The 21,546-nt window shown below is 45.1% G+C and overlaps 1 protein-coding gene across 1 annotated transcript in view; it reads right to left on the reverse strand.

The window, feature by feature from the left end:
• Positions 1–21,546, reverse strand: part of LOC147886696 (uncharacterized) — a 53,316-nt gene that overhangs the window by 27,593 nt on the left and 4,177 nt on the right. The window contains exons 4-6 of the mRNA XM_087395304.1: positions 18,566–18,820; positions 9,009–9,182; positions 8,701–8,880 (exon numbers count right to left, since the gene is read on the reverse strand). Of these exons, the coding sequence (XP_087251430.1) occupies positions 8,701–8,880; positions 9,009–9,182; positions 18,566–18,820 (609 nt within the window). The remainder of the gene's footprint in view (positions 1–8,700; positions 8,881–9,008; positions 9,183–18,565; positions 18,821–21,546) is intronic.

Below are 21,546 nucleotides of genomic sequence, written 5' to 3' on the forward strand. Positions count from 1 at the left end.
TTAAGGTTAACGCAGTGTCTCTCTCCCAAACTCTGTTGAGCCGACGGAAATTTTGGAGATTTTTTAGCTTTTGGAGCTTCTATGCAATGTTTGGAGTGCTTGCGGACTACTTTTCTACCTACTTACAAACATGAAGCAACAAAAAAACAACAAGAAATAACTTTTGAGGGAAAAATGGGATGTTTTGCAAAAAGTGACGATTTTTTTTTTTTTTTGGCAAAAAGAGACTTCTATTAAGTATTAAAGAAAACCGTTAGAGCAAGCTCCATACGGGATACACCATGCAATGCATGAAAAGCTCAAGAGCAAAAAAGAAAGGATTGGGGCTGATAGTGCCATCTCAATCAGGTAGAAACCTCCAAGAAAAAAGGGAGAACCCCTCCAAACTCCAAGAAATACAGTCCTCCTAGAAGAGGCTGCCCGTGAAGGGTCTTGCATGCTAGCCCATATGGCTATCAAAGTGTGAACTGTGTCACTCCAAATACCGGTAAACACCTGTGATGGGTGTATCTAGGTGCCATCCAAGGCCTCTGTGCATCTGGCTCTCCAAATGTACCAAGAGGAAATGCTAGTCAAAATCTCCTAAGAGGTGTCCACTAAAGCATGTGAAGCTCTAAAGGGAGTAAGTGGTACATCCTGAAGGGAGCATGGCTCTATCACCTGCCGGTGGATCAAGCATGCCCAAGAAGAAGGCTCACCCTCATAAAACACCTGGGGCCTAGTAAGAGATAACCATGCGACCGAGCCCCAAGTCATGAAGAAAGGGGAAGTATGAAAAATGCTGAGTATCTGAGCAACCCCTTTCCAAACAGTCCTCGCCTGACTACAATCCCAAAGACAATGTCGCACTGACTCCTCTGCAGAATGACAGTGAGGGAAAGTGGGATCAGCCCCAAATCGTGATCTCCATAGGTTCACTGCAATCCCTCCATGAATAGAAAGCCAAAAGTAAAGAGTGATCTTTCTATTTCTGAGGGATTTTCAGAGCCTCCTCCAGAAATTCCTACGCAAATCTGCGGTGATGAAGAAGCTGTCCCAATGGGGGGCTCTGGAGGGAATCCAACCCCTACTGCTCAGCTGAAATCTCCTGGCATTACCAACCATGAAACGAAAGAAGGGAATCCCCCTCTCTCGATGCTCATGATCTATCCACTCCCACTCTCTTGGGCCCCACTACAAGCACCTGATAGGTGCACCTCCATATAACCACAACCTCCAGGATCCCAGGACCAAGAGTAGAGGTTCGGGGTCTAAGTACCACTGCAAGCCCGCTCCATGGTCCACAAAACCAGCAATCCTGACAGGCTGAAAGGCAACCTCTAGAAGAATATCATCCGTGGATCTAGAGAGTATACCTCCATCCCCAACATCAAAGACCAGTGCATCTTCCCCGAGACCTTGAAGAGCGATCACCTGTAGAGGAACTACTGTCCTCGAAAAAGCTCCCATCCAAGTGGTGGAAGTAATGGGCATCTCAACTATCCATTCCACCGGGATGGCTGCATCTATATGCTGAATCCTCTGTGCTACCCCTTTGAGGTGACTCACGGACTCTAGTCTCTGATCCTCAGGTAGCCTGATAAAAGCCTTCCAAGTGCCTACTATGTAGGCGGGGCCTCTCTCCCATCTAGACCACTGCATGTAACAGGAAGTGCCCAATGGTCTGCCATGCTCATCAAGTATACTATCGTTCCAAATGATTGACCGCCTATCAATCTCTTCGAGGGTAGAGGGTGGAACCCTTCAAAGAGTGTTCCTAAAGCTCCCCCAAGCTTTGAGGATGGCAGTCATGAGAGGAGAGGCAGGAGATCTGAGAGAGGCAGAAGTAAAAATCTAGTGAGGGATGTCCACCCAATCATCTCCCAAGGTAGTTGTGCAAGCCTGAATGCGTCCAAAAAAGAAATCCTTCCGGCATGAGTCCCCTCACCACCATCTTACAAAGCAATGCCCTGCACTGCAAGTCCGGGTCAATGATATTAAGGTCCCCTTCACATGTAGGGAGAATAATGGTCTCCCAGGCCACCCTCGCTGCAACATCTACCGTGCCATCAAGTCCACTCCATAAAAAATTCCTGACTAGTCTAATGAGCTAAGTGATGCTGCACCAACAAGAACACAAACCACGCAGTGGCCAAAAGAACCTAGTTCACTACCACAACTCTAGATGCAAGGTCAAGTTTGGCTGAGCTCCAAAAAAGGAGCTTTTTCCTTATACTTTCTAGTACTGGGGCAAATTGTTGTGCTGGAGAGATGTAAAATCCTACCTGGCATCCCAAATATCTGACAAGAACACCCCTCTGAATCCAAGAAAAGCCAATGTCAACTCCCCAGCCTGGAGTGTCCTCATCACTGATCCAAAAGCCAAAGGATTTATGCCAATTAATGTGTGCCCCTACAGCTGAGCAAAAGATATCCAAGGCTGTTCAGAAAGAATCAAGTGACTGCGAAGAGGCCTCAATAAAAATAGCAGTGTCATCAGCCAACTCACAGTCAAGAAGATCTTGCTCCTGTCTCAAGGGCAATCTCAGCCCATAAAGCTCAGCCTGAGATCTAAGGAAGATACTCATGGCTTCTGCCACAAAAAGAAAGAGGAAGGGACTAAAGGGCATCCCTGATGAACTGATCTGGAAATCTGAAACCTATCACCCCTTACCCCTCCAATCAAAGCCTGGCTATGGGCTGATCTGTAAAAGGAGGCCACCCCTCTAATCCATGCATCTGAAAATCCAAATCGTAGAAGAGTGCCCTCAAGAAAACCCCAATCTACTCTGTCATAGGCTTTCTCAAAGTCCAAGAGTAGAACTGCCAGCCTCTGCCCACTCTCTGCATAGCCCACTCTGTGGCTTCCCAAAAGGAAAAGATATTATCAAATATGCTCCTGCCATGCACAAAACCTGTCTGAGTATCATGGATGAGGTCAGGAAGAAGGGGCTGCAATCGGATGCTGATCGCCTTGGCAAGGATTTTGTATAGAGTGCCCAAAAGAGTGATGGGTCTCCAATGGGATACAAAATACTTGTTGCCACCTTTCGGAATAAGGTGTATGAGTTCCTCGGTCAGTGAGTCAGGCATCTCACCAGAGTCCCAAATGCCCTGCAAGGCCGAAGTAATATGATCACCGATCATATCCCTAAAGGCTGTAAAAAAAGATGGAGTAAGACCATCGGAACCAAGGCACTTGCCCTTATGAAGGGCGGAGAGAGCAATCCTGAACTCTGTGTCGGTAAAGCGTGCATCAAGTGAGCATATCATCTCTAGTGTGACCAACACAGGTAAACTCTGCCAAATTTCATCTCTAGCCACATCTCTGGCCTGTGTGTCAAGATCTGCAGAAAGAAGGGAGGCATAGAAAGCTGTCGCTAAGTGCATGACGGTATTCGGATGAGACTGTAAAACGCCGTCATAGTCAATAAGCTGCCTGACACTCTCTCTACTATGTCTGGGACCAAGTGTAGAGAAAAAGTGTTTATTGACTCTCCCTCCCATTTGTATCCAAAAGGACTCCCGTGCATGGAAGAAATACTCTGCTCTCTGATCAAGCAATGTCTGCAAGTGAGCCCCTGCCGTAGCAAGGCACTCCTGTATCCAAGCATCTGATGGTCGTCTCTGCTCCTCCCTCTGCAAGGCTGCCAACTGCTAGCGGATACCAATCTCCCGCCTAAGTATCTCACCTCGCCGAGCACTAGCAATAGAGTGATAAAAGTCGCTGATACTGGCAAGTGCTGTGGCCACATGTGAAGGACCACCCCCCCCTGCATGTGAGAAACCCAGATCTCCAAGACCGCCTCTGTGAGAGTCTCATCTGTGTATAAGGCACCGGGGATCCTAATACTGTGAGACCGTCCTCTCAGATGGGCTCTGAGATAGACAAAACTACCGAAAAATGGTCGGAAGTGAAAACACCAGGCCAATGCAAACTGTCCTCCCTCTATCAAGAGCCTAGTCATCCACATAAAATCTGTCAATCCGAGCATGGATAGGCATCTGCACCCTACGCTTCGACCACGAAAACAAAAGTTACCGAGACTGAATATGAAATGCATCATCTGACCAAACATCTTTGCCACTGAACCTGAACAAGAAGGCATCCCAAGCTGCTCTCTCGAGGGAATGAATACCACCTTCTCTGCCCCCTTGCTTATCAGATGGTGCCTCAACCATGTTGAAGTCACCTCTAATAATCCACGAATCTACAATGTCAGCCCACGAGAGCAACTCTTTCCAAAACAGAACACAGTCCCCTCTGTTGTTCAGAGCGTAGAGGTTGAGGAAACCAATCTTACGTCCGTCAATCAGAAGTAAAACCCACTGGGCCCTGGAGGGGGTGATGGTACCATGTCCAATGACCAGAGGGAGAATAGAATCTGAAACTGATATGCATGTACCTCCTCTGGTTCCCAAGGTAGGAAGCCAAAAAGTCCAGCCTGAAAGCAGCTTACCTGACTTGGAGCAATCTCTGACATCCAGTTTGTGTTCCTTAAGAAAAAGAATGTCTAAGGAACCACCTGAAACACCTAGACAGAGCTGATTCCTGATCAACTGTCTGCGACAGAACCCATATCGAAGAGGGTAATCTCTACTTTTACACAAACCATCTGAAGACTTTGTTCTACTATCGTCCCAAGTGTTAGAATTATAGATATAATTCAGCAGTGACCAATGTAATTTAATAAGCTAGTTAGGGGCACTTTTCCCTCTTTAAGAGGTTTTTCCCCCTAACCGCAATTAGTCCACTAACTATGGTTAGTGACTACTAAGGTTTTGTCACTAGGACAAAACCTTATCTCACTCCTTCAGTTGTATCACTCTCACACTCATCTATTTGCAACTAAGCTTTCAGCTCTCTCTCTCTCCCATTTCTTGCTCTCTCACTTTCTCACATTTGGTATCAGAGCGGGTTCTTCTTGCTCTTGCTCCTGCTACACATTCGCCTCTAGCTCCAACCCAAGAGCTTCCTACTCCAATCATTCGTCATCCGTACAGATTGTCCATACAATATGTACGGAACCTTACCTGACCTGGTGGTGGAAAAAGAACCGTCCACCGGAGCTGACCTCCTGCCATACACACGAGGTCCAAGGGGAGGAAAGTCCACAAGTGAGAGAGAGAAAGATCCCTCAAAAGGGATGCCGATAACTCGCTCTCCGAAAGTGGAAGGTACAAAATCATCATCTGGGAGGTCAAAGAGGTCCTCCAGAGCAGAAAAGGAGTTCCGTTGAGCCAATCCTGGGGAGGGGGTCCGAAGGATTCCTACCGAAGCAGGGAAAGAATGTAAGACCCCCTTCCCTCTATCCATGGAAGGAGGCACCTGTACTAGGTCTTGACCAAGAAGTGCTGCAGACGAGGTGCCAACAACCTGGGCTGCTAAGGGAGGTACAGCATGATCCTGGGGTGGAGTAAAAGAAGGCTCCTAAACACTAGGCTCCAAGGTGTTAGCCTCCCGAGGCTCCAAGGGGGTAGCCTCCGAAGCGATGGAGGTATGATCTCAAGTAGAGGGCCTAACCACGACCAGATCCCATCGTGGGCCAGAGGTGGTGCGAGGTGAAGGAGGGACTCGAGTAGCCCTAGGAGGGGGAGGAGCCCGCATCTGAGGCGGTCCCTGTGGAGCGGTAGGTCCTGTTCATGCTCTCTGTCGTAAGCTAGTACGAGCTGGTTGCTTTCTGCGCCACTTTTTCTTCTTTGGGCAATCTCTGGCGAAGTGCCCCAAGGATCTGCAAATCCTGCAATGGTTTTGCCGACCTACAACCTCAAATCTCTGGCGGAAGAAAGACCCATTGGGTTGCTATAGCATGATGTGTTCATTTGAAATATTAGGGTCCTGGACAATGACCCTAACCCTGGGTACCCCATCCATCCTCACCGCCTCAGCAACCGAAGAGGGCTTGCCAGGAGAGGGGGATCTCTGCTACCACACCAAACCTCTTGCCAATGACTGAAAGAAGCCGGTGATAAACTGAGGGGAGACCAGGGAACAATTCCCTGCTTGTCCTCTTCAACTTGGTCAAAGCCCAGTTGAAAGGGAAACAAAAAAATCCTCCTATAGCCTAGAAATAGAAACCCGGCATGTAGCAAGTCTCTCGTGACGTCCGGGGAATCTAGACACACCTGAAAGAAACCTCGTCCCAACAAATGAACATCCTTAAATTGGGGGGCGAGCTCCTGGGAAAGCACCGCAAGCATCCAATCTCTAGCCTGTGATCTGGAGGGGTGTGAACCAAAGATGCGTGCGAAGAGAGTCGTGAAACACTCATGCTCCAAGTCCTTTTGCAACTGTTGCAATTCGTCTTTTGAAAATGTGACGGTTCTCGTGGCCGGTATGTGCAGTAACGGATTGACTGAATGGGTGCCCATTCGTCAATCGAGGTGGGAAGGCCGACTCAACACACACAAAAAAACTCCGTCCGCTTTCCTTATGGCCAAGAGACCCCCAAAAAAAGAGGGTACACCTGAAGGGAGAGGGTGAAGGAAGGAGGGAGAGAGGAGAGAGAGCAAGTTTGAAGAAGTAGGGGATAGGTTGAAGGAGGAGGGAGGTTGAAGGAGGGGGGAGAGGGAGGGCAGCAAGGGAGAGAAGGGAAAGGGACAGCAGGGGTGTGAAGAGGAGAGAGGGAGGGGAGGAGAGGAGGAGGGGGGGAGAGGAGGAGAGGGAAGGGGGGGCAGATGCAACCAGCAGCAGCACGGGAGCAGCAGCGGGGGGGCAGCGTAGGCAGTAGCGCCGGGAGGGGCAACGCAATAGCAACGCCGAGGGGGTAGTGCAACAGCAACGCAGGGGGGCACGGGAGCATTCTTTCATTTTAAACCACTTTGAAAATCACTCTTAGCATCATTGCTTAGTGTTTCTATTGGGATTTTCTATCATACACACCTTAAAAATACATCTAAATCGCTCCAACCAACTTCCAACACCTCTCTTTCACTCACACCTTTCTATACACAAAAAACCAACAGCTTTTGACTAAGCTTACTCTGTGTTGGGCAATGGGTGGGCAACAAGAGAAACAAATGCAATGTGAAAGTACACCTAGAACTCCCCGACAATGGCGTCAAAAATGTGTGTCCAATAGTGACTCACCTATCGTGGGGATCTTGCAAGAACGCCAATGTAGTACTCCTCCAAGCTACTCTAGGTTGAGAGCAATGTATGCAAATGCCGTCCACTAGTGACACTCTAGCAGCTCCCAGATTATTGCGATCGTGAATCCATAAGGAGAAGAAGAGGGAAGGGAGAGAGAAGTGGAGAAGGGAGAGGAGGAGGAGAAGAGAACATGGCATTCATGAAAGAAAATATGAGGGAACAAGACAACTCCAAAGAGGAGGAGGAGAGCTTGTATTCCAATGTGTGCAACCAGCAAGTGAAGACCAAAGTCAACCATTTGGCCTTTTATACATTCACCTTTTCAAAGGGAGGGCCAAACCTATTCCCTTTATACTCTCTCTTTCCTCATTCTTTACAATCAACTTGGGCCTATTTGGCTCCAAGGCACAATCCTAGCTCTACGGACTTACCACATCCATCCAATGACATTGCCACCAACTAATGTAGTTAACATCAAGTGATAAAACTTGCTTGCTGCAAATTTATTCTGGACTCTGAATTGACATTAAGAAGAAACTAAAAAGTGGTGAGGGATCAGCCAAACTCTCAACCATAATCTGATAGGCCATGCTTCTGTGTTGCAAGAGATGGCATTGGCATCAGAGACCCTAACGACGACATCGCACCTGAAGGCATGAAGACGATATCAACCTTGCAAGAGACGAATACAATCAAAGCCCACAAAGTCATCAATCGAGTATAACTCAGCAATCTCTCCACTAACCCAAAGTCCAAGATGTGCTAGGAGGGCATGAAACCAAGAGTGGACAACATGGGTTCATGGTCCAACCAAAGGGAACAGAGCATCTCCAAGCTACAAGGAGTTGGCACGTATAGGAGTTATGGCCCCCGCTTGAGAAGCCATAGCATTATTTCTAGATGACATGCCCTTTCATTCCTCTACAACATCTGGAAGTCAAAGTGCTGGAAAACAACAGCCAAAATATGAGATATGACATCCACAAATAGGAATCGGGTGAGGATGCACTCAATCGATGGGAGAAGTAATTGATGACTATGAGTGCATGTAATCAGGAGAGGATGAAGACAAAGATAGAGAGATGATCGTATTTTCAATCGTAAAAGAGTATAGGGAGAGTGTGAGAGGAGAAGAGGATGGAGCTACAATCTCGCCAACGTTTGGGGAAAAAGGTTTGCTACAGACACATCAAGGTACAAGAAGGGATACATGAGATGGAATCTTGAAAGTCCTCCAATCGAGCAAGTGGTAGTCGAACCTAAATCAGGATTCCAAAGGGCAAAAATAAGTGTGAACAATAGAGATGCTAGAGTAGCTGTATCAAGAGCATTAACACACTTGTCAGCCAGCTTCAAAGGTTGGTTATCAAAAGTTGGCACAGACACCTTCAATGGATAAAATAGGAGTCAACATAGTTGAAAGAGAAAACAAGGCAAATGAAAATATTGCTATTCCAAAAACCGGGTCTGACTGACTTTATATATATTCAAACAGGAGTAATTTCCCAAATGTATCTCTTTGCTTGTTGCCTTGAGTAATTCCTTTTCATTTTAGAGTAGAGAACTCTTTTGCTTCTTTATTCTGTGAAAAAGGAATATCATTATAATTACTTGGGAAACGAGCAGACCTCTTTTCGCACAGACTTGTCTGCAATCATGTCTCTTGGAAGCATCAATAAATCAGCTACTGCTTTCAATAGAGGGAAAGTGATAAACTGTCTGTCTTCATCACTTACGACATCAGCATTCATGCCACTGTTGCAACGCCTTTCCAAGAGGAGCGTCAGCCATGTAGACCATGTGCTAACCTTGAAACATGCCAAAAACAGTATAAAAATTGTGTTCGGAGGGCTGCCAAGAGCTCAAAGATCCCCTTCACATGAAAACACAATGCCTTGATAGTGAGTTATGTCCATTTAGTGATCTGGTTATTTACCACGTTTTTTAGCTGTGCTCCAGCACCAAACGTTAAGCTTCCAGGCAGAATGGGAAGGACATGTGGATCACTTATTGGATCGGAAATTGGGTTACTTGCAACTTCATCTTCAGAGCTTCGTAATATGGCATTAAACATGGATACATCTAGTTTGGTAATACACTCCTCCAGTACCTGCATGAAGATTGGAAATTTTTTCATGACACTCAGATAAATCTAAAACTCTAGAACCAAAAGAACAGATTTAAAGCAGGTAGATGCAAGAAATCCATAGAACAGGACATTGTAATTCACACGAATATCTAAGACAAGAAAGACACCCCACTTTATAACATTTTTGAGACATACTATGGAATCATTCATACTAATGGGGAGGCATTATTCTCAATGACTGTGACAATACCAAGGTGTGTACGCACACCCCCTGAATTTTTCAATTATACAACCACTAAGGGTTCTCCAGTAGATTATGAAACATGAGGATGGTGAATATGAACCTTGGCATTGCATGCATTACACCAAGGTTTGGCAGGAAGGGGACTGACAACACACCCGATATGAGGTGCACAATATGGAGCATTCCCAGACAGAGTAATACAGCCCCAAAAAACAAAATACAAGAAAATTTCAGCCTTGTAGGTTTATATATACATCAGAATTGCTAGGCCAGCCAATTATACCTCATAATTTATCCCTAGACTAAGGCTATTCTAGCTCTGTGGTGGTAATCCACCCACAGTCTGTTGAAAGTGCACAAACACTTCTTGAAGTGTTGCCAGTCGTGCCAAGAACATCCCTCCAAACATGCTAGAAAAATGCTATGTGATAGGAAAACAGTTGCTAGAGGACCATGAGACAAGACAAATGATGGCTAGAGCACCATGAGGCTAGCTAGAGAGCAAATGTGCAAGCGAACTATTGCTTCCAAAAAGCAAAGTTTGGCTAATGCCCTGGTCCATGGGTCGCTCCAAGGGATGCTTGGAGAGTGCTGGCTGACGGCCTCACCCTGTCCAGAGCAGTGCAAGCCTCCTACTCATCTCCCTCTACTCTCTCCACCTGTACGATGACTCAAACAGCACTCCTTGAACTCTCACAAGGGGAGCGCTTCTCTCCAATCTCTGTTTGATGGTCCCATGTGCACCATGCGAGATGTGAAATCTGCCCCGTTTTTCATCGATTGGATGGGGTAGTCCTACCCTTCTCACTATCTTCAACTCTTTCCTATCATCTCTTCCTTGGTTCGTCTATGAGCTTTCGTTGCTTTTATATTAGAAACATTTGTTCTGTAATAATGCCATAAACCCCTGGAGAAGATATAGCAAATAGATGGAGCATACCATAATCGAAAGGTGTAACAGCCCAAGCAACCAAACTGATTACCAGAACCAGTATAAAAAGAAAGAAATTAGCACTTTAACATGGAATGGGTTCCTTTTAGAATTAATTCAAGCCATCCACTAAAGGTTGTACTACATGCTAATTCCCCTACTTGACGGCTACTTAATTTGCAACTCCAGCTCCTGAAAATTCTTGGCTCTGCTGGTTTCTCATAACCCATCATTCCATTTAGGGCTTAGCTACCTCGATCATCTTCACACACCAAGAACTAGAAACCAAAATACATAAATAACCATTTCAAACTCACCACCCAACTATGCTATTCTTCTCCCTCATCCCAGGGCACACAAAAGCCATGGGTTAAGGTCTGTGGCCTGATCCTAGCCCATTAGACATTCGCATCCCATACCACAAACATCCCCTCCACAAGGGGGTCATTAGACTATCTTGCCTACCTACGATGCCTATGGCCAAGATTCACAATCTAGGTACTAACCAATGAATCCTCATGGCCCAAGCCCTCATGCCTAGCCATGGCTAAATGTATAATCAATGCATTTTACAATCCAAATTATTTCTAAATCTTTTACCTATGGTCTTTCACCTAGGCTAATAGTCTTGTCTGCTAAAGTCTTCCCTCACCCTAGTTGTAGCTACTATCGATCCATGGTTAGTCATGATGTAACATGCATCCCTCCCTCAAGGTATTTGCGTCCTCATAAATGTAGTGGTAAAAACCATTTTCTTTTACATGGCTCTCTACACATGGATCTTTCTAATATATATTCCACATCTACTCCAAGAGAGCAATAGTGTTAGAAAATACCCAACAGAGGGTACACGCAGCGGAAGACTTATAGTAATATGCCCAGGAGCTCACACAGTGTGCAGTGTGGGTGTGGAATCACAGACTTCTTTACTTATGTGCATACAATAGGTGTGCAGACTCATCGATAGACAATGAACCAACCAGATAGAGAAACCACCAAGAATATATATTTCCGTCCACAAATATGGACACAATACAAAAGAGACAGATCCAGAGTCCCACCAATGATGTGGCCCTCTGATCTTACCACAAGGTCCTTCTCCTATCTGCTGGCTATCTCTAGACTCGAGCCCGCATGCTCCACCTCGAGCGTAAGTAGACTTTCCATCTAGATCCCTTCCACCTTGCTGTCTTTGCACCAGCCTAGGTGGGCAGCACCCTCAGCTAAGTCTGCAGCTACTGTATGCTCTCTTCTCCTCCAGTGATGAGGCCCAAGACAAGCTCCCTGCTGCTCCTTTCTGATGGGGCTTTTCTGCTGCTCCAAGTGATGAGAAATGAGGCCTAGGGCCTCTCCTTTTATAGGCCCCAAGGGGGCTGGCAAAAAACCGACCAGCCTGTTACAGACTGGCCGACCAGTCTGTGGCTGGTCCAGCCCTAAAAGGGCACACCCCCCAGGGCTTTTGCCCCAAACTTTCAGGGTCCTTTGGCCCTCCATTCAAGGCAGGTATCCAGCCTATAAAAGGCCTGCCTCCTGCCCACTGGCAGCCACATTTCCTGCTGCATATCTGGGCCTGCACTCCCTGCCGTATCTGTGCCTCTGCCAGGCTCTCTTCCCAGCCACGTGTCCTGCACCGTACACTGCTGATGTCATCGTGCCCTGCCAGGTCAGATCTAGGGCTTGCTGTCCCTGCCTTCTGCTCCTTCCACAAGTTCCGTCCTTTGCAGCCTTCTTCTCTTGTGAGGTGCTGCCCATGTGGCAGCCCCCTCTCTCTTTCTTCTCTGGGCATCTTCTGCCCTAGGTCTCCCTCCCCCACGCTCTCCTCATTTGGGGGCTTACAGATGGGGAGGTGACCTTTCCAACAAATAGAAGATCACTAATGAGGAACCAATCACTCATCTATCCACCTAGGTATCGGATCCTCTGTATGCTGTCTAGGGCACCGAAGCCACCGGCCAGTGGCAGAGAATAGAGAAGTTAAATCCTCAAACAATGAAGGCTGGCATTACCAAGGAATGGGGTCAATCATAGGACAATTGTTGGTGAAGATCTTGGGTAGCTTGCAAGTTCTCCTATCTCCTCTGATGTGGTCTTAGAGAGGTAGCTCACTGCTAGAAGCATTTGCTTATATGTCACATGCTTGCACTTGGGTGCAATGTGACACACTGGTTACATCGACAAGTGCGTAATAGTTCCCTAATAGGAGATTTTGTCATATGCCGTGAGCCCTTGTCCAGGGACAGTCAGGCACAAGCTGTCAGTCTCTCAGCCTTAGGTCAAGTTAGACAGATCAGTCCTTGTTCAGCGGTACCCACTGGAGAACAATAGAGTAGTGTTTCCGTCATAGGTTTAGATATAGGTTTAGGTCCAGCCTAGGATAGGAGACCTTTTGGGCCCCCTTAGGGCTGGAACAAGTGAAAGGGAATCGCAAGGGAAGGGCTGCCTTTATAGGCTACCATGCACCCCTCCCTAGGCCACCTTTTATGGGGCCTAAGGGCTGCCTTTTATGGGGCCAAGGGACCAGCCAACCAGCCAAAATAACTGACTAAAAAGTTGGCCATTTTGGGCTGGTTGGCTCAGCCCTCCAGCCATATAAATTCCATGCCCTCGTTCCTCACTCAGCTCCCCATGCCTTTAGCACTCCAACAGCTCCCCTCCAGCCTCTTGTGTGCAGCCCTAAACACCTCCCGAGTTGGTCCTAAGGTGTATACGCAGCACCACAGTTGAGGATTCCGACCAGCAAACGGAGCAAGGTTAGGGTACTGTTTCAGCATCTATTTACAGCTTTCTTTGCAGTTTTGCACAGCTCACTTCTCAGCTCTATATTTCAGTCATCTCTCAGCTCTTTACTCCTAGCTTTCACTCTCTCACTCACGCAGTAACCCTGCATCCCGGTGGACAGCACAAGCCTCTTCCTCGCCTTGCAGAATTGCCCTACATTGTCAGTGTGGACAGCATCAAGCTCTTGGTATTAGTCGGTGTTGCCTCTCATGTCTTTGGGTCTACAATACGTGCGCACAGTGTAATCTTCAAAAGCGCATTTTCGGGGGAGGGGGGCCTCAGCGGGTACAAGGACCCAATTGGTTGTCGACTCCATTCTCTCTCTATCCTTATCTCCTTTCTCTCTTATCGTGCATAACGCTAATTCCTCGCTAAAGGTTTATAGAAGATCTTGTTGTGATTACACGATTAGATTACCGTTGCATGTTACATTGGTATCAGAGCTTCGGTCCAGCTTGACTACCGCGAGTGTATGGTTGTGATGAGATCCAGAAAGGACACACAATCAAGCGCCATGGAAAGTTCAGGGAAAGACATCATATTTGAAGACTTTGAAGAGGAGAAAGACAACCAGAATTATACGCTTCCGCCTAGTGCTCAAGAAGTGATGGCTAATCTTTTGGAGCAAAATCGGGTCTTCCTCAAAGAACATTCATCCCAGCTAGAAGAAAGCAGAATACAGCTAGACCAATACAGCTAGACCAGACAAAATGATGTTTGGAGGAAAACGAAGCAGAAAAGCTGTTGGAAGAAAGAGGAACCATCTTAGTAATGCATGAGGAACACAAGAATGAGAAGGCACTACGACGCGCAAAGCTCACCTAGGCAGAGAGACAACAAAAGCTAGACCGAGAGGCGATGCTTCTTCAACACAAACAGATCTTAGACACTATGCAGACAATTTTGAGCGCGGCAACAGTCACCACCACAGCTTTGTCATCGACAAAGGTAACACCACTTACCCGATTCACTCCAAATTTTGTTAAGTATGATGGTAATTGTGACCATTCAGCTATTCTTTAGTTCATTCATCAGTTCGTAGCTCATTTTCCGTTAGCACGGATTCAAGATGAGCAAGACAAAGTCCACCTAGCAGCCCCTCATCTTACCAATGAGGGTTACCTGGTAGCAACATTGGGCTAGTAAGCATACGAACCCAACAACTTTTAAGACGAATTTCGTTTGGGCAACGTTTGTTACCAATCTCAAAGCCCGTTTTCTACCACCACAGTATATGCTTAACCTGGAGGATGAATTTTCTCATCTCTCCCAAAATGGTTTGCCTATGTTGACTTACAACAACAAGATCATCACTCTGGCACAGCAGTTGAGCGTGTCTAAGAGCGATAAGATGAAGCAATTCATTCGAGGATTGGACACAAACATCTGCTTTACCATCCGGAACTTCGATCCGCTCGCTTACAAGTGGGCGCTGACTCTCGCCTAGAATCAAGAAATAATGTTGAACAGGGGAAAATCCAAGTAAGTCTAGAAGGATTCCAAAGCCCTGCAGCAGTCAAACAACACAGCGGGTAAGGATCAAAACAAGGACAACCAGTACCAAAAGAAAGACGAGTCCAAGCCAAAGATGACTGTATAGATGAGAATGCTAAAGCGGGTATTACGGGAGGCTAGAACGAACATAAGCGGTACCACCATGAACCTCATCGCTTTCATTGCCACCACATCGCTGGGCACAGCGAGAAGGATTGCCCTAAGTGGCTTGCCGAAAAGGCTATGAAAGTGCCTACTTCTTCCGTCGCCAATGTACTAGCTCTTTCAGCCCCGCCACCAACCTCAGCTACAAATGCCGTCTTCCTTGCTTTGAATGCCGTTCCCATGATGGTCTTTCAAGGTAAGAAGAAGAGTAACCTCTCAGACCAAAAGAAAGCTCTCATTCGAGCATATGGCACAACTAATGGGCATCAGTTCATTGTCCTATTTGATATGGGGAGCTCAGAAGATGACATCTCCCCTCAGCTTGCCAAGAAAGTGGGGTGCACTTTACTGCCTCACGAGCTTATAGTGGACATGTTCACACTCGGCTTGCACACACATATCACACATAAGGCCATTCATTTTAACTTTTTCAATTTAGAAGGCTATTTTTACGCGGGATTTCATTCTAATACCTTTGATGGGATGCGACATGATCCTTGGGATTCAATGGTTCCGTGAGCATGTACCGACGCCTGATTGGCAGCAGGATACCTTCATTATTGTGGAAGGTTTACCTGAGCCTGCCGTGATACGTGGCGATCGAAGAATACCAGGGATTCCGTTAATATCTCATATCCAAGCAGATCGTGCCATCTGCAAGGGTGCCATGTGTGCACTTGTTTATGTCCAGTGCCAAATCACTGCAATTCAAGCCACTCCTCCGATGGGGAAAATTATGGTGGATCTACTCCAAGAGTTCCAAGACATCATGCTTCGGGAGGATCTGCCACCCCAGCTGCACAGACTGGAAGACCATTGCACTGATTTGATTCCGGATTCCACACCTCCAAGTAAGTTTCCTTACCAAATTTCCAAATCTATGAAGGCAGAGTTAGAGCAACAGTTGTCTCAGTTTACTGCGTGCAGGGTTTATTAGACCGTAATCTTTGTCATTCGCTGCACCATTCTATTTGTGGCAAAGAAGGGTAAGTCCACACGATTATGTGTAGACTATAGACCACTCAACAAGCTTACAGTAAGTAACAAGTACCCTATGCCCCGCATCAAGTATATCTTGGAAAGACTCAATGGAGCAAATTTTTTCTCAAAAATGGATGTCAAGAGTCTAATACCCACTATAGAACAACAAGGTAGTGTTTCCGTCTTAGGTTTAGAGATAGGTTTTGGTCCCTCCTAGGATAGGAGCCCTTTTGGGCCCCCTCAAGTCTGGAACAGGTGAAGGGGAATGGCAAGGGAAGGGCTGCCTTTATAGGCTACCCTGCACCCCTCCCTAGGCCACCTTTTATGGGGCCTAAGGGCTGCCTTTTAATGGGCCAAGGGACCAGCCAACCAGCCAAAATAACCGACTAAAAAGTCAGACATTTTGGGCTGGTTGGCTCAGCCCTCCAGCCCTATAAATAGGGGCCATCCATGCCCTCATTCCTCACTCAGCTCCCCAAGCCTTCAGCACTCCAATAGCTCCCCTCCATCCTCTTGTGTGCAGCCCTAGCCCTGAACACCTCCGGAGTTGGCCCTAATCAGCCTCAGCCTTTCGTCTTCAGTTCAGCCTGTTCGGAAGGTGTATACACAGCACCACAGTTGAGGATTCGGACCAGCAAATGGAGTAAGGTTAGGGAGCTGTTTCAGCATCTCTTTACAACTTTCTTTGCAGTTGTAAACAGCTCACTTCTCAGCTCTATATTTCAGTCATCTCTCAGTCTCTTTAGAATCTAGGAGGCATGCTAGGCTACGCTAGATAGCAAACATAATGAAAGGGGAATGGAAAGCAAAGGAAATGAAATACTTAGAAAGAAATGAACCATCAAATGAAAGTACTTACATAACCAAAGAGGCTTGAGGCTTAATTGATTTGACAGGTGAAAGTACAATGCCTTTATAGGAGGCACACACACACACACTCTTAGTACCAAATGTATATGGGATAACTCCCAATATGACACGTGAAAATCCTAGATATAAAATAGTCTAGGACTCAATAAAATACACTAGAAGTCACTCAAATTGACTCCATTTCCTAACAGATCAACCTTTGGTTGGACTTCATCAGGATTGAAAAATATTGTCGCTAGTTCTCAGAAACCCAGAGGCTTGTTTTTGTAGACCAAATTTAGGCTACATGAATCATGATGTGACAATCATGATTCAAGGTATATTGCCTTCGATGATGCAATCGATATATGGTACATGGCCAACATGAAATGTCATCTTCTACACTGCCACAGCCATAGACTGCCATGTCCGTAGTCTGGTCGCTGTTTTAACGGGCCTGATTGTTGTCCATCATCTTGCTTAAGCCTTATCTATCTGGCTGCTGAATGGCTGATCCAATATGCTTTTGCATCCATCCACTATCTTTACGAGTGAGCATCTAAACTAGGCGGATGTCAAGCGTCGATTCTCCAATAAAGGATCACGACATGCTGGAAAAAATACCTCGCATTTGAGGATGCTGAGTTATAAATAGACTACAGGTTTGGTCATTACACAGTTGGAAAAGAGCTGAATTTCTTTAGAAACTTGACGAATATTTTGGGAAGAAGTACGCCACCGCATACCCTTTCCCCTGATTGCTTTGACTTGAACTTGTGGGGAAGCAGAGGCTCATATTTAACCTTTACAAAGTTCATTTTCTTCTTAAAAAGTCTTTGACCCAGCTTGCAGGCTGCTAAATCAAGCATGGACAGTCAGCTCTAAGCTCGGGAAGACAATGTGGAGTGAAACCTTGTAAATCAGATGCACTACACAAGAGGAGATATGGTTGCAAAGCACAGAAACACATATATTTTTAGCAGCATGAAAGAAATCTTGTTGCTGTGAGCTTACGGAGTAATGGGTAGTAGAGCCATTGAAGAAGTAAAAATTCTCATATAAAATATCATTAATTCACTTGTAGCTAAATAATAGTTTCTATGTGCATCTTTTTGGAAAACAGCATATTTTATAAATTTGGTATCAAGGTAGCACATAAAACTTGTATAATTATGAAAATAAGAAGGCTTACTATAAAGGAACTACTAACAATATTAAAAACTGAGTCACAAGCTTAAACTTGTAGTGGAACAAGAACAATGTGTCAGATTCCTCTTCCTGCACATAAAGTATGACATACAAAACTTTTCAGGTTGCCAAGCTGGTTCAAGACACTGCTTGGGATTGAAACGTGCATCCCTATCTCTCCCATGCAAGTATCTTCTCATTTTTGTTTTTCATTTTCACTTTAGATGACCGTGGAGGATGTATTTATATGGCACTGGAGCTTACTTTAGCTAGCTCTCCCACCTTTTAAACTTAATTTTTGGACAGGTAGTATACTTTACAATTTTCTAGACTCTAATAAACTATTAGACCTGGCCTAAATACAACATTTGTACATGCTTAGAATACAATGACAGGAAATTTTCATAGCATCACCGTACGTTTCAAAATGGACAGATTAAGTACACACAACATCCAGGTGGACTTCTTATTTATTGGCCTTCCTTCCTCATGCCTTCAGTCTATCTTTTGGGATTTGTTTCCAAAGGAAAAGGATGATCTACAACTTAAGAGGGGGAAATGCACATTTATGTACAAGATCATAAGTTGTACTCTTTGTATAAGCTTGTGCCATCACTGTGCTCATTCATTCACATACTACTATGGTTCTCTTCAGTATTGGACGTCATATGCACCAAACAAAATCCACAAAAGGTTCAAGTATAAGGATCTCATATAGCATATCTAGCGTTAGCTTCAGTTAAACATGTATGTTTTTTTGAATCATTCACATACCAGCCTAGTAAGACCAGGAATGCAGCCACATTCACAGTCCCTAGCTCGAATGGGACAGAGTCTTTCAAGAGCATCCAGGAAAGCTTGTTTCCAAATGTCGATAGAAATGTTTGATTGCATACCATCTTCAAGATTGAGTACCGAGAATGTATTTTCGTCGCGTTCAGAATTCATATTGTGGACTTTGTCAATGTTCTCAAATGAGAGACTTTGTAAATCCGAATCTACATTCTTCTGCATCTGTGGTGCAAGAGCCTACAATTTTCATAATGACATTTGTCAGCACGTTTGGAACTTTTTTCATCAGTCATCACCTTATAATTGCACTGCCACAGAACATTTTACCACTGTTTAATTATAGTGTACACAGTACAAGACTGACTGATAGTAAGCCTTTTTCTCAATTCACAGCAAGGGGAAAAGCAAAGTACATTTGACCCCTTTTGGGATGTCGTGGCATTTTAGACCACCACCATGAATTTTTTGCCACATTGTTGAGGCTAGGGATAGAGTACTTTCTCTCCCACCTGTTGTATGATTCGTTTTGAATGGAATATATCACTTTTTCTTCAAAAAAGCAAAGTACATAAGAATGACATACTCACATTTCTTCATAGACAGAAATCTTCTGATTAACTGTTTATAATGATCAGCTGTCATCACTGTAGTAAAAAAGTGTAGCAAGTTCTCAGGCAAGCTTCTAATTACACTTCTTATCGCCTCTCCTTCCCTTCAACACGACCTAGGAACCTATGACCAGAAAATTTTCAGATTTTCATGCCTCTTCCACATGGTTCCTAAAGAAGTGGATATATAAAGGCTCCTTCACAAGCTATTGAGAGAACAATCAGCTTGGCATCTTCCATTCTCTCCATTTCAAAAAAAACTTCAATCAAATTGATGTACTTTTAATTACCTGTAACAAAAAATATAGCTACAAAGACCTTCAACACAGGTGGCACAATGTGGGATGGAACCCAAGAAACATCAATTACTGGTATACAGAATCCATGCATGCTTCAGATTCTGAAATCATTGGCAGCTTCAACAGTCCATTCAAAGGTGTGTGAAACATTTTGGGGAAAGTATCAACATGTATACAACTCAGTTTTTAACAAAATACTAGAAAAGTTCATAGGTCCTTGAAATGCTAGTGGCACATGCATTAGATTTTGCCAGCAGTACTGCAAATTTCTGCCAAGACGAAAGAGGTAAACACAAGGTGCCTGGAAGGCTTGGCTTGACCAGTGGACACTTAACCCCTTGGTAGAATCACAGCAATGTCCAGAATTCCCAAAATACAGAACAAAGTCACAAGGGTGGATCTATAAAGATCCAAAGTACAAGCCAAGAGGTATGTTACGGTTTTCCCTGTTCCAACAGAACAAGGAAAGATGTCATTCAGATGCACAACAGAAACAGCTCCAAAGAAGGATGGAAATCTGTTTAATTTACTCGGAGATAGCAAGGCTGGGGCCAAGGAAAGGTAGATTGTTCCTCAGTCAATGAATGTGCTTGTGCCTTAAGTTTCATAAAAAGGAGAGCCACATATGTGGCATACAGCTCTTGTCTGAGAGTTATTTAATGTTGTAGAAATGCAAGCATGCAGCAGTTCCTTTAATAAGCTACCAACAACCCTAATTTATAGGATAATCTATGAGCAATATAAGTTCCCGATACCGTGCTTATTTACAGTTATGATAAAACAGCAAACTGGCTGCAGCTGCAATGCATGTGTCCTTTCAGTTGGCTATAAGTTTCTTTAAAATTGCCTAAAGGCAGGCAGTAAAGAGGTCCGGTGGGTGATCAAGAGGATGGAGTTCATTCAGGGAGTACCGAACTGTTTGTACATGAGGTCACCCAACTCAGATCCAGATTCATGAGGCTCACCGTGGGACACGGCACCAGACAGCAAGAGATCCCATTCATCTCCAATCAAGGTGTTGAAGAGGTACACTCAAATTCCTTCATGTCGCAGACATTTGCAAAATCTACTTTCAGAGAGTGCTTTTAGCAAGCATAAGGTGAAGGTAGACTTCTACAGCCAAGAGATTGTCATCAAGTCCAAAGACATAGGTAAGGTTGTTGCATGAGGGACTGAGAAGGGAGGTGTGTACAAGATCACAGCTTTGTTAGTATAAGCATAGACAGATCACTCGTGTGTTGAGGCATGATGGGTTTGGGTATATCAGCTACTGCAATGTTTATGCAGGCAGCTAGCATTTAGGGCAAGCAACAGCAGGATCTATTCTCGAAAGAGTCTACAATGCTAGGCAAAGCCTCACTTGAATTAGTGCCATTAATGGGAAGATAACTTCCAGGTCAATATCAGGGTCAGGGTATTTCCTCACTTTCATTGGTGATTTATTAGCACGTTTTTGGAGATGTGTTCTCCCAACAAATTCTCAAGCTCTTCCAGAATGGAAGAAGAAGACTTTCAGGATACACAGTCGGGGAAGACCTTGAGGGAGACTTTACTGCAGAGGCAAATGCCTCTGGCAAGAAGATTGTGGAGCACATCCATGGTCTTTGAGGCGACTGAGTCTCAGTCAAAGACAGTTGTTTGAGAGGCAAACTTCACCTAAAAGAGCCATGAAGCCACCACTTGTGGAAAAAGTTTGGTTAAACTCCAAAAAGTATTTGACATTGTAAGGAGAATTTGGATACATATTTATTAGACTTTGATAGCCTTGCAGCAAAAAGGGTTAATCCCAGTCAGCACATAAATCTGGTTGTGGATGCTATTGGTGGTGACAAGGATTGCATAATTGCTGGCTACAAAACCCAAACCAGATGATTGGTTGCATTCAGACCCACGAAGATAATGGCCACTAGTCCAAGCATGCTTGTGTTCATTTTAGGATAATTTTGCTAGGGCTGCTGCAATTTTGTGAAGAGGTTTTTTCTCTCTAAGATGTAAGAGGATGGGGTCCTTTCAAGATGAATGAAACTTGGAGGGTGCAGTCACAAAAATAACAATG

The sequence above is a fragment of the Dipteris shenzhenensis genome, chromosome 24 (genome assembly GCF_047967505.1).
Source record: "Dipteris shenzhenensis isolate YYH24624 ecotype China chromosome 24, Dip_SZ_1.0, whole genome shotgun sequence".
NCBI classification, from domain to species: Eukaryota; Viridiplantae; Streptophyta; class Polypodiopsida; order Gleicheniales; family Dipteridaceae; genus Dipteris; species Dipteris shenzhenensis.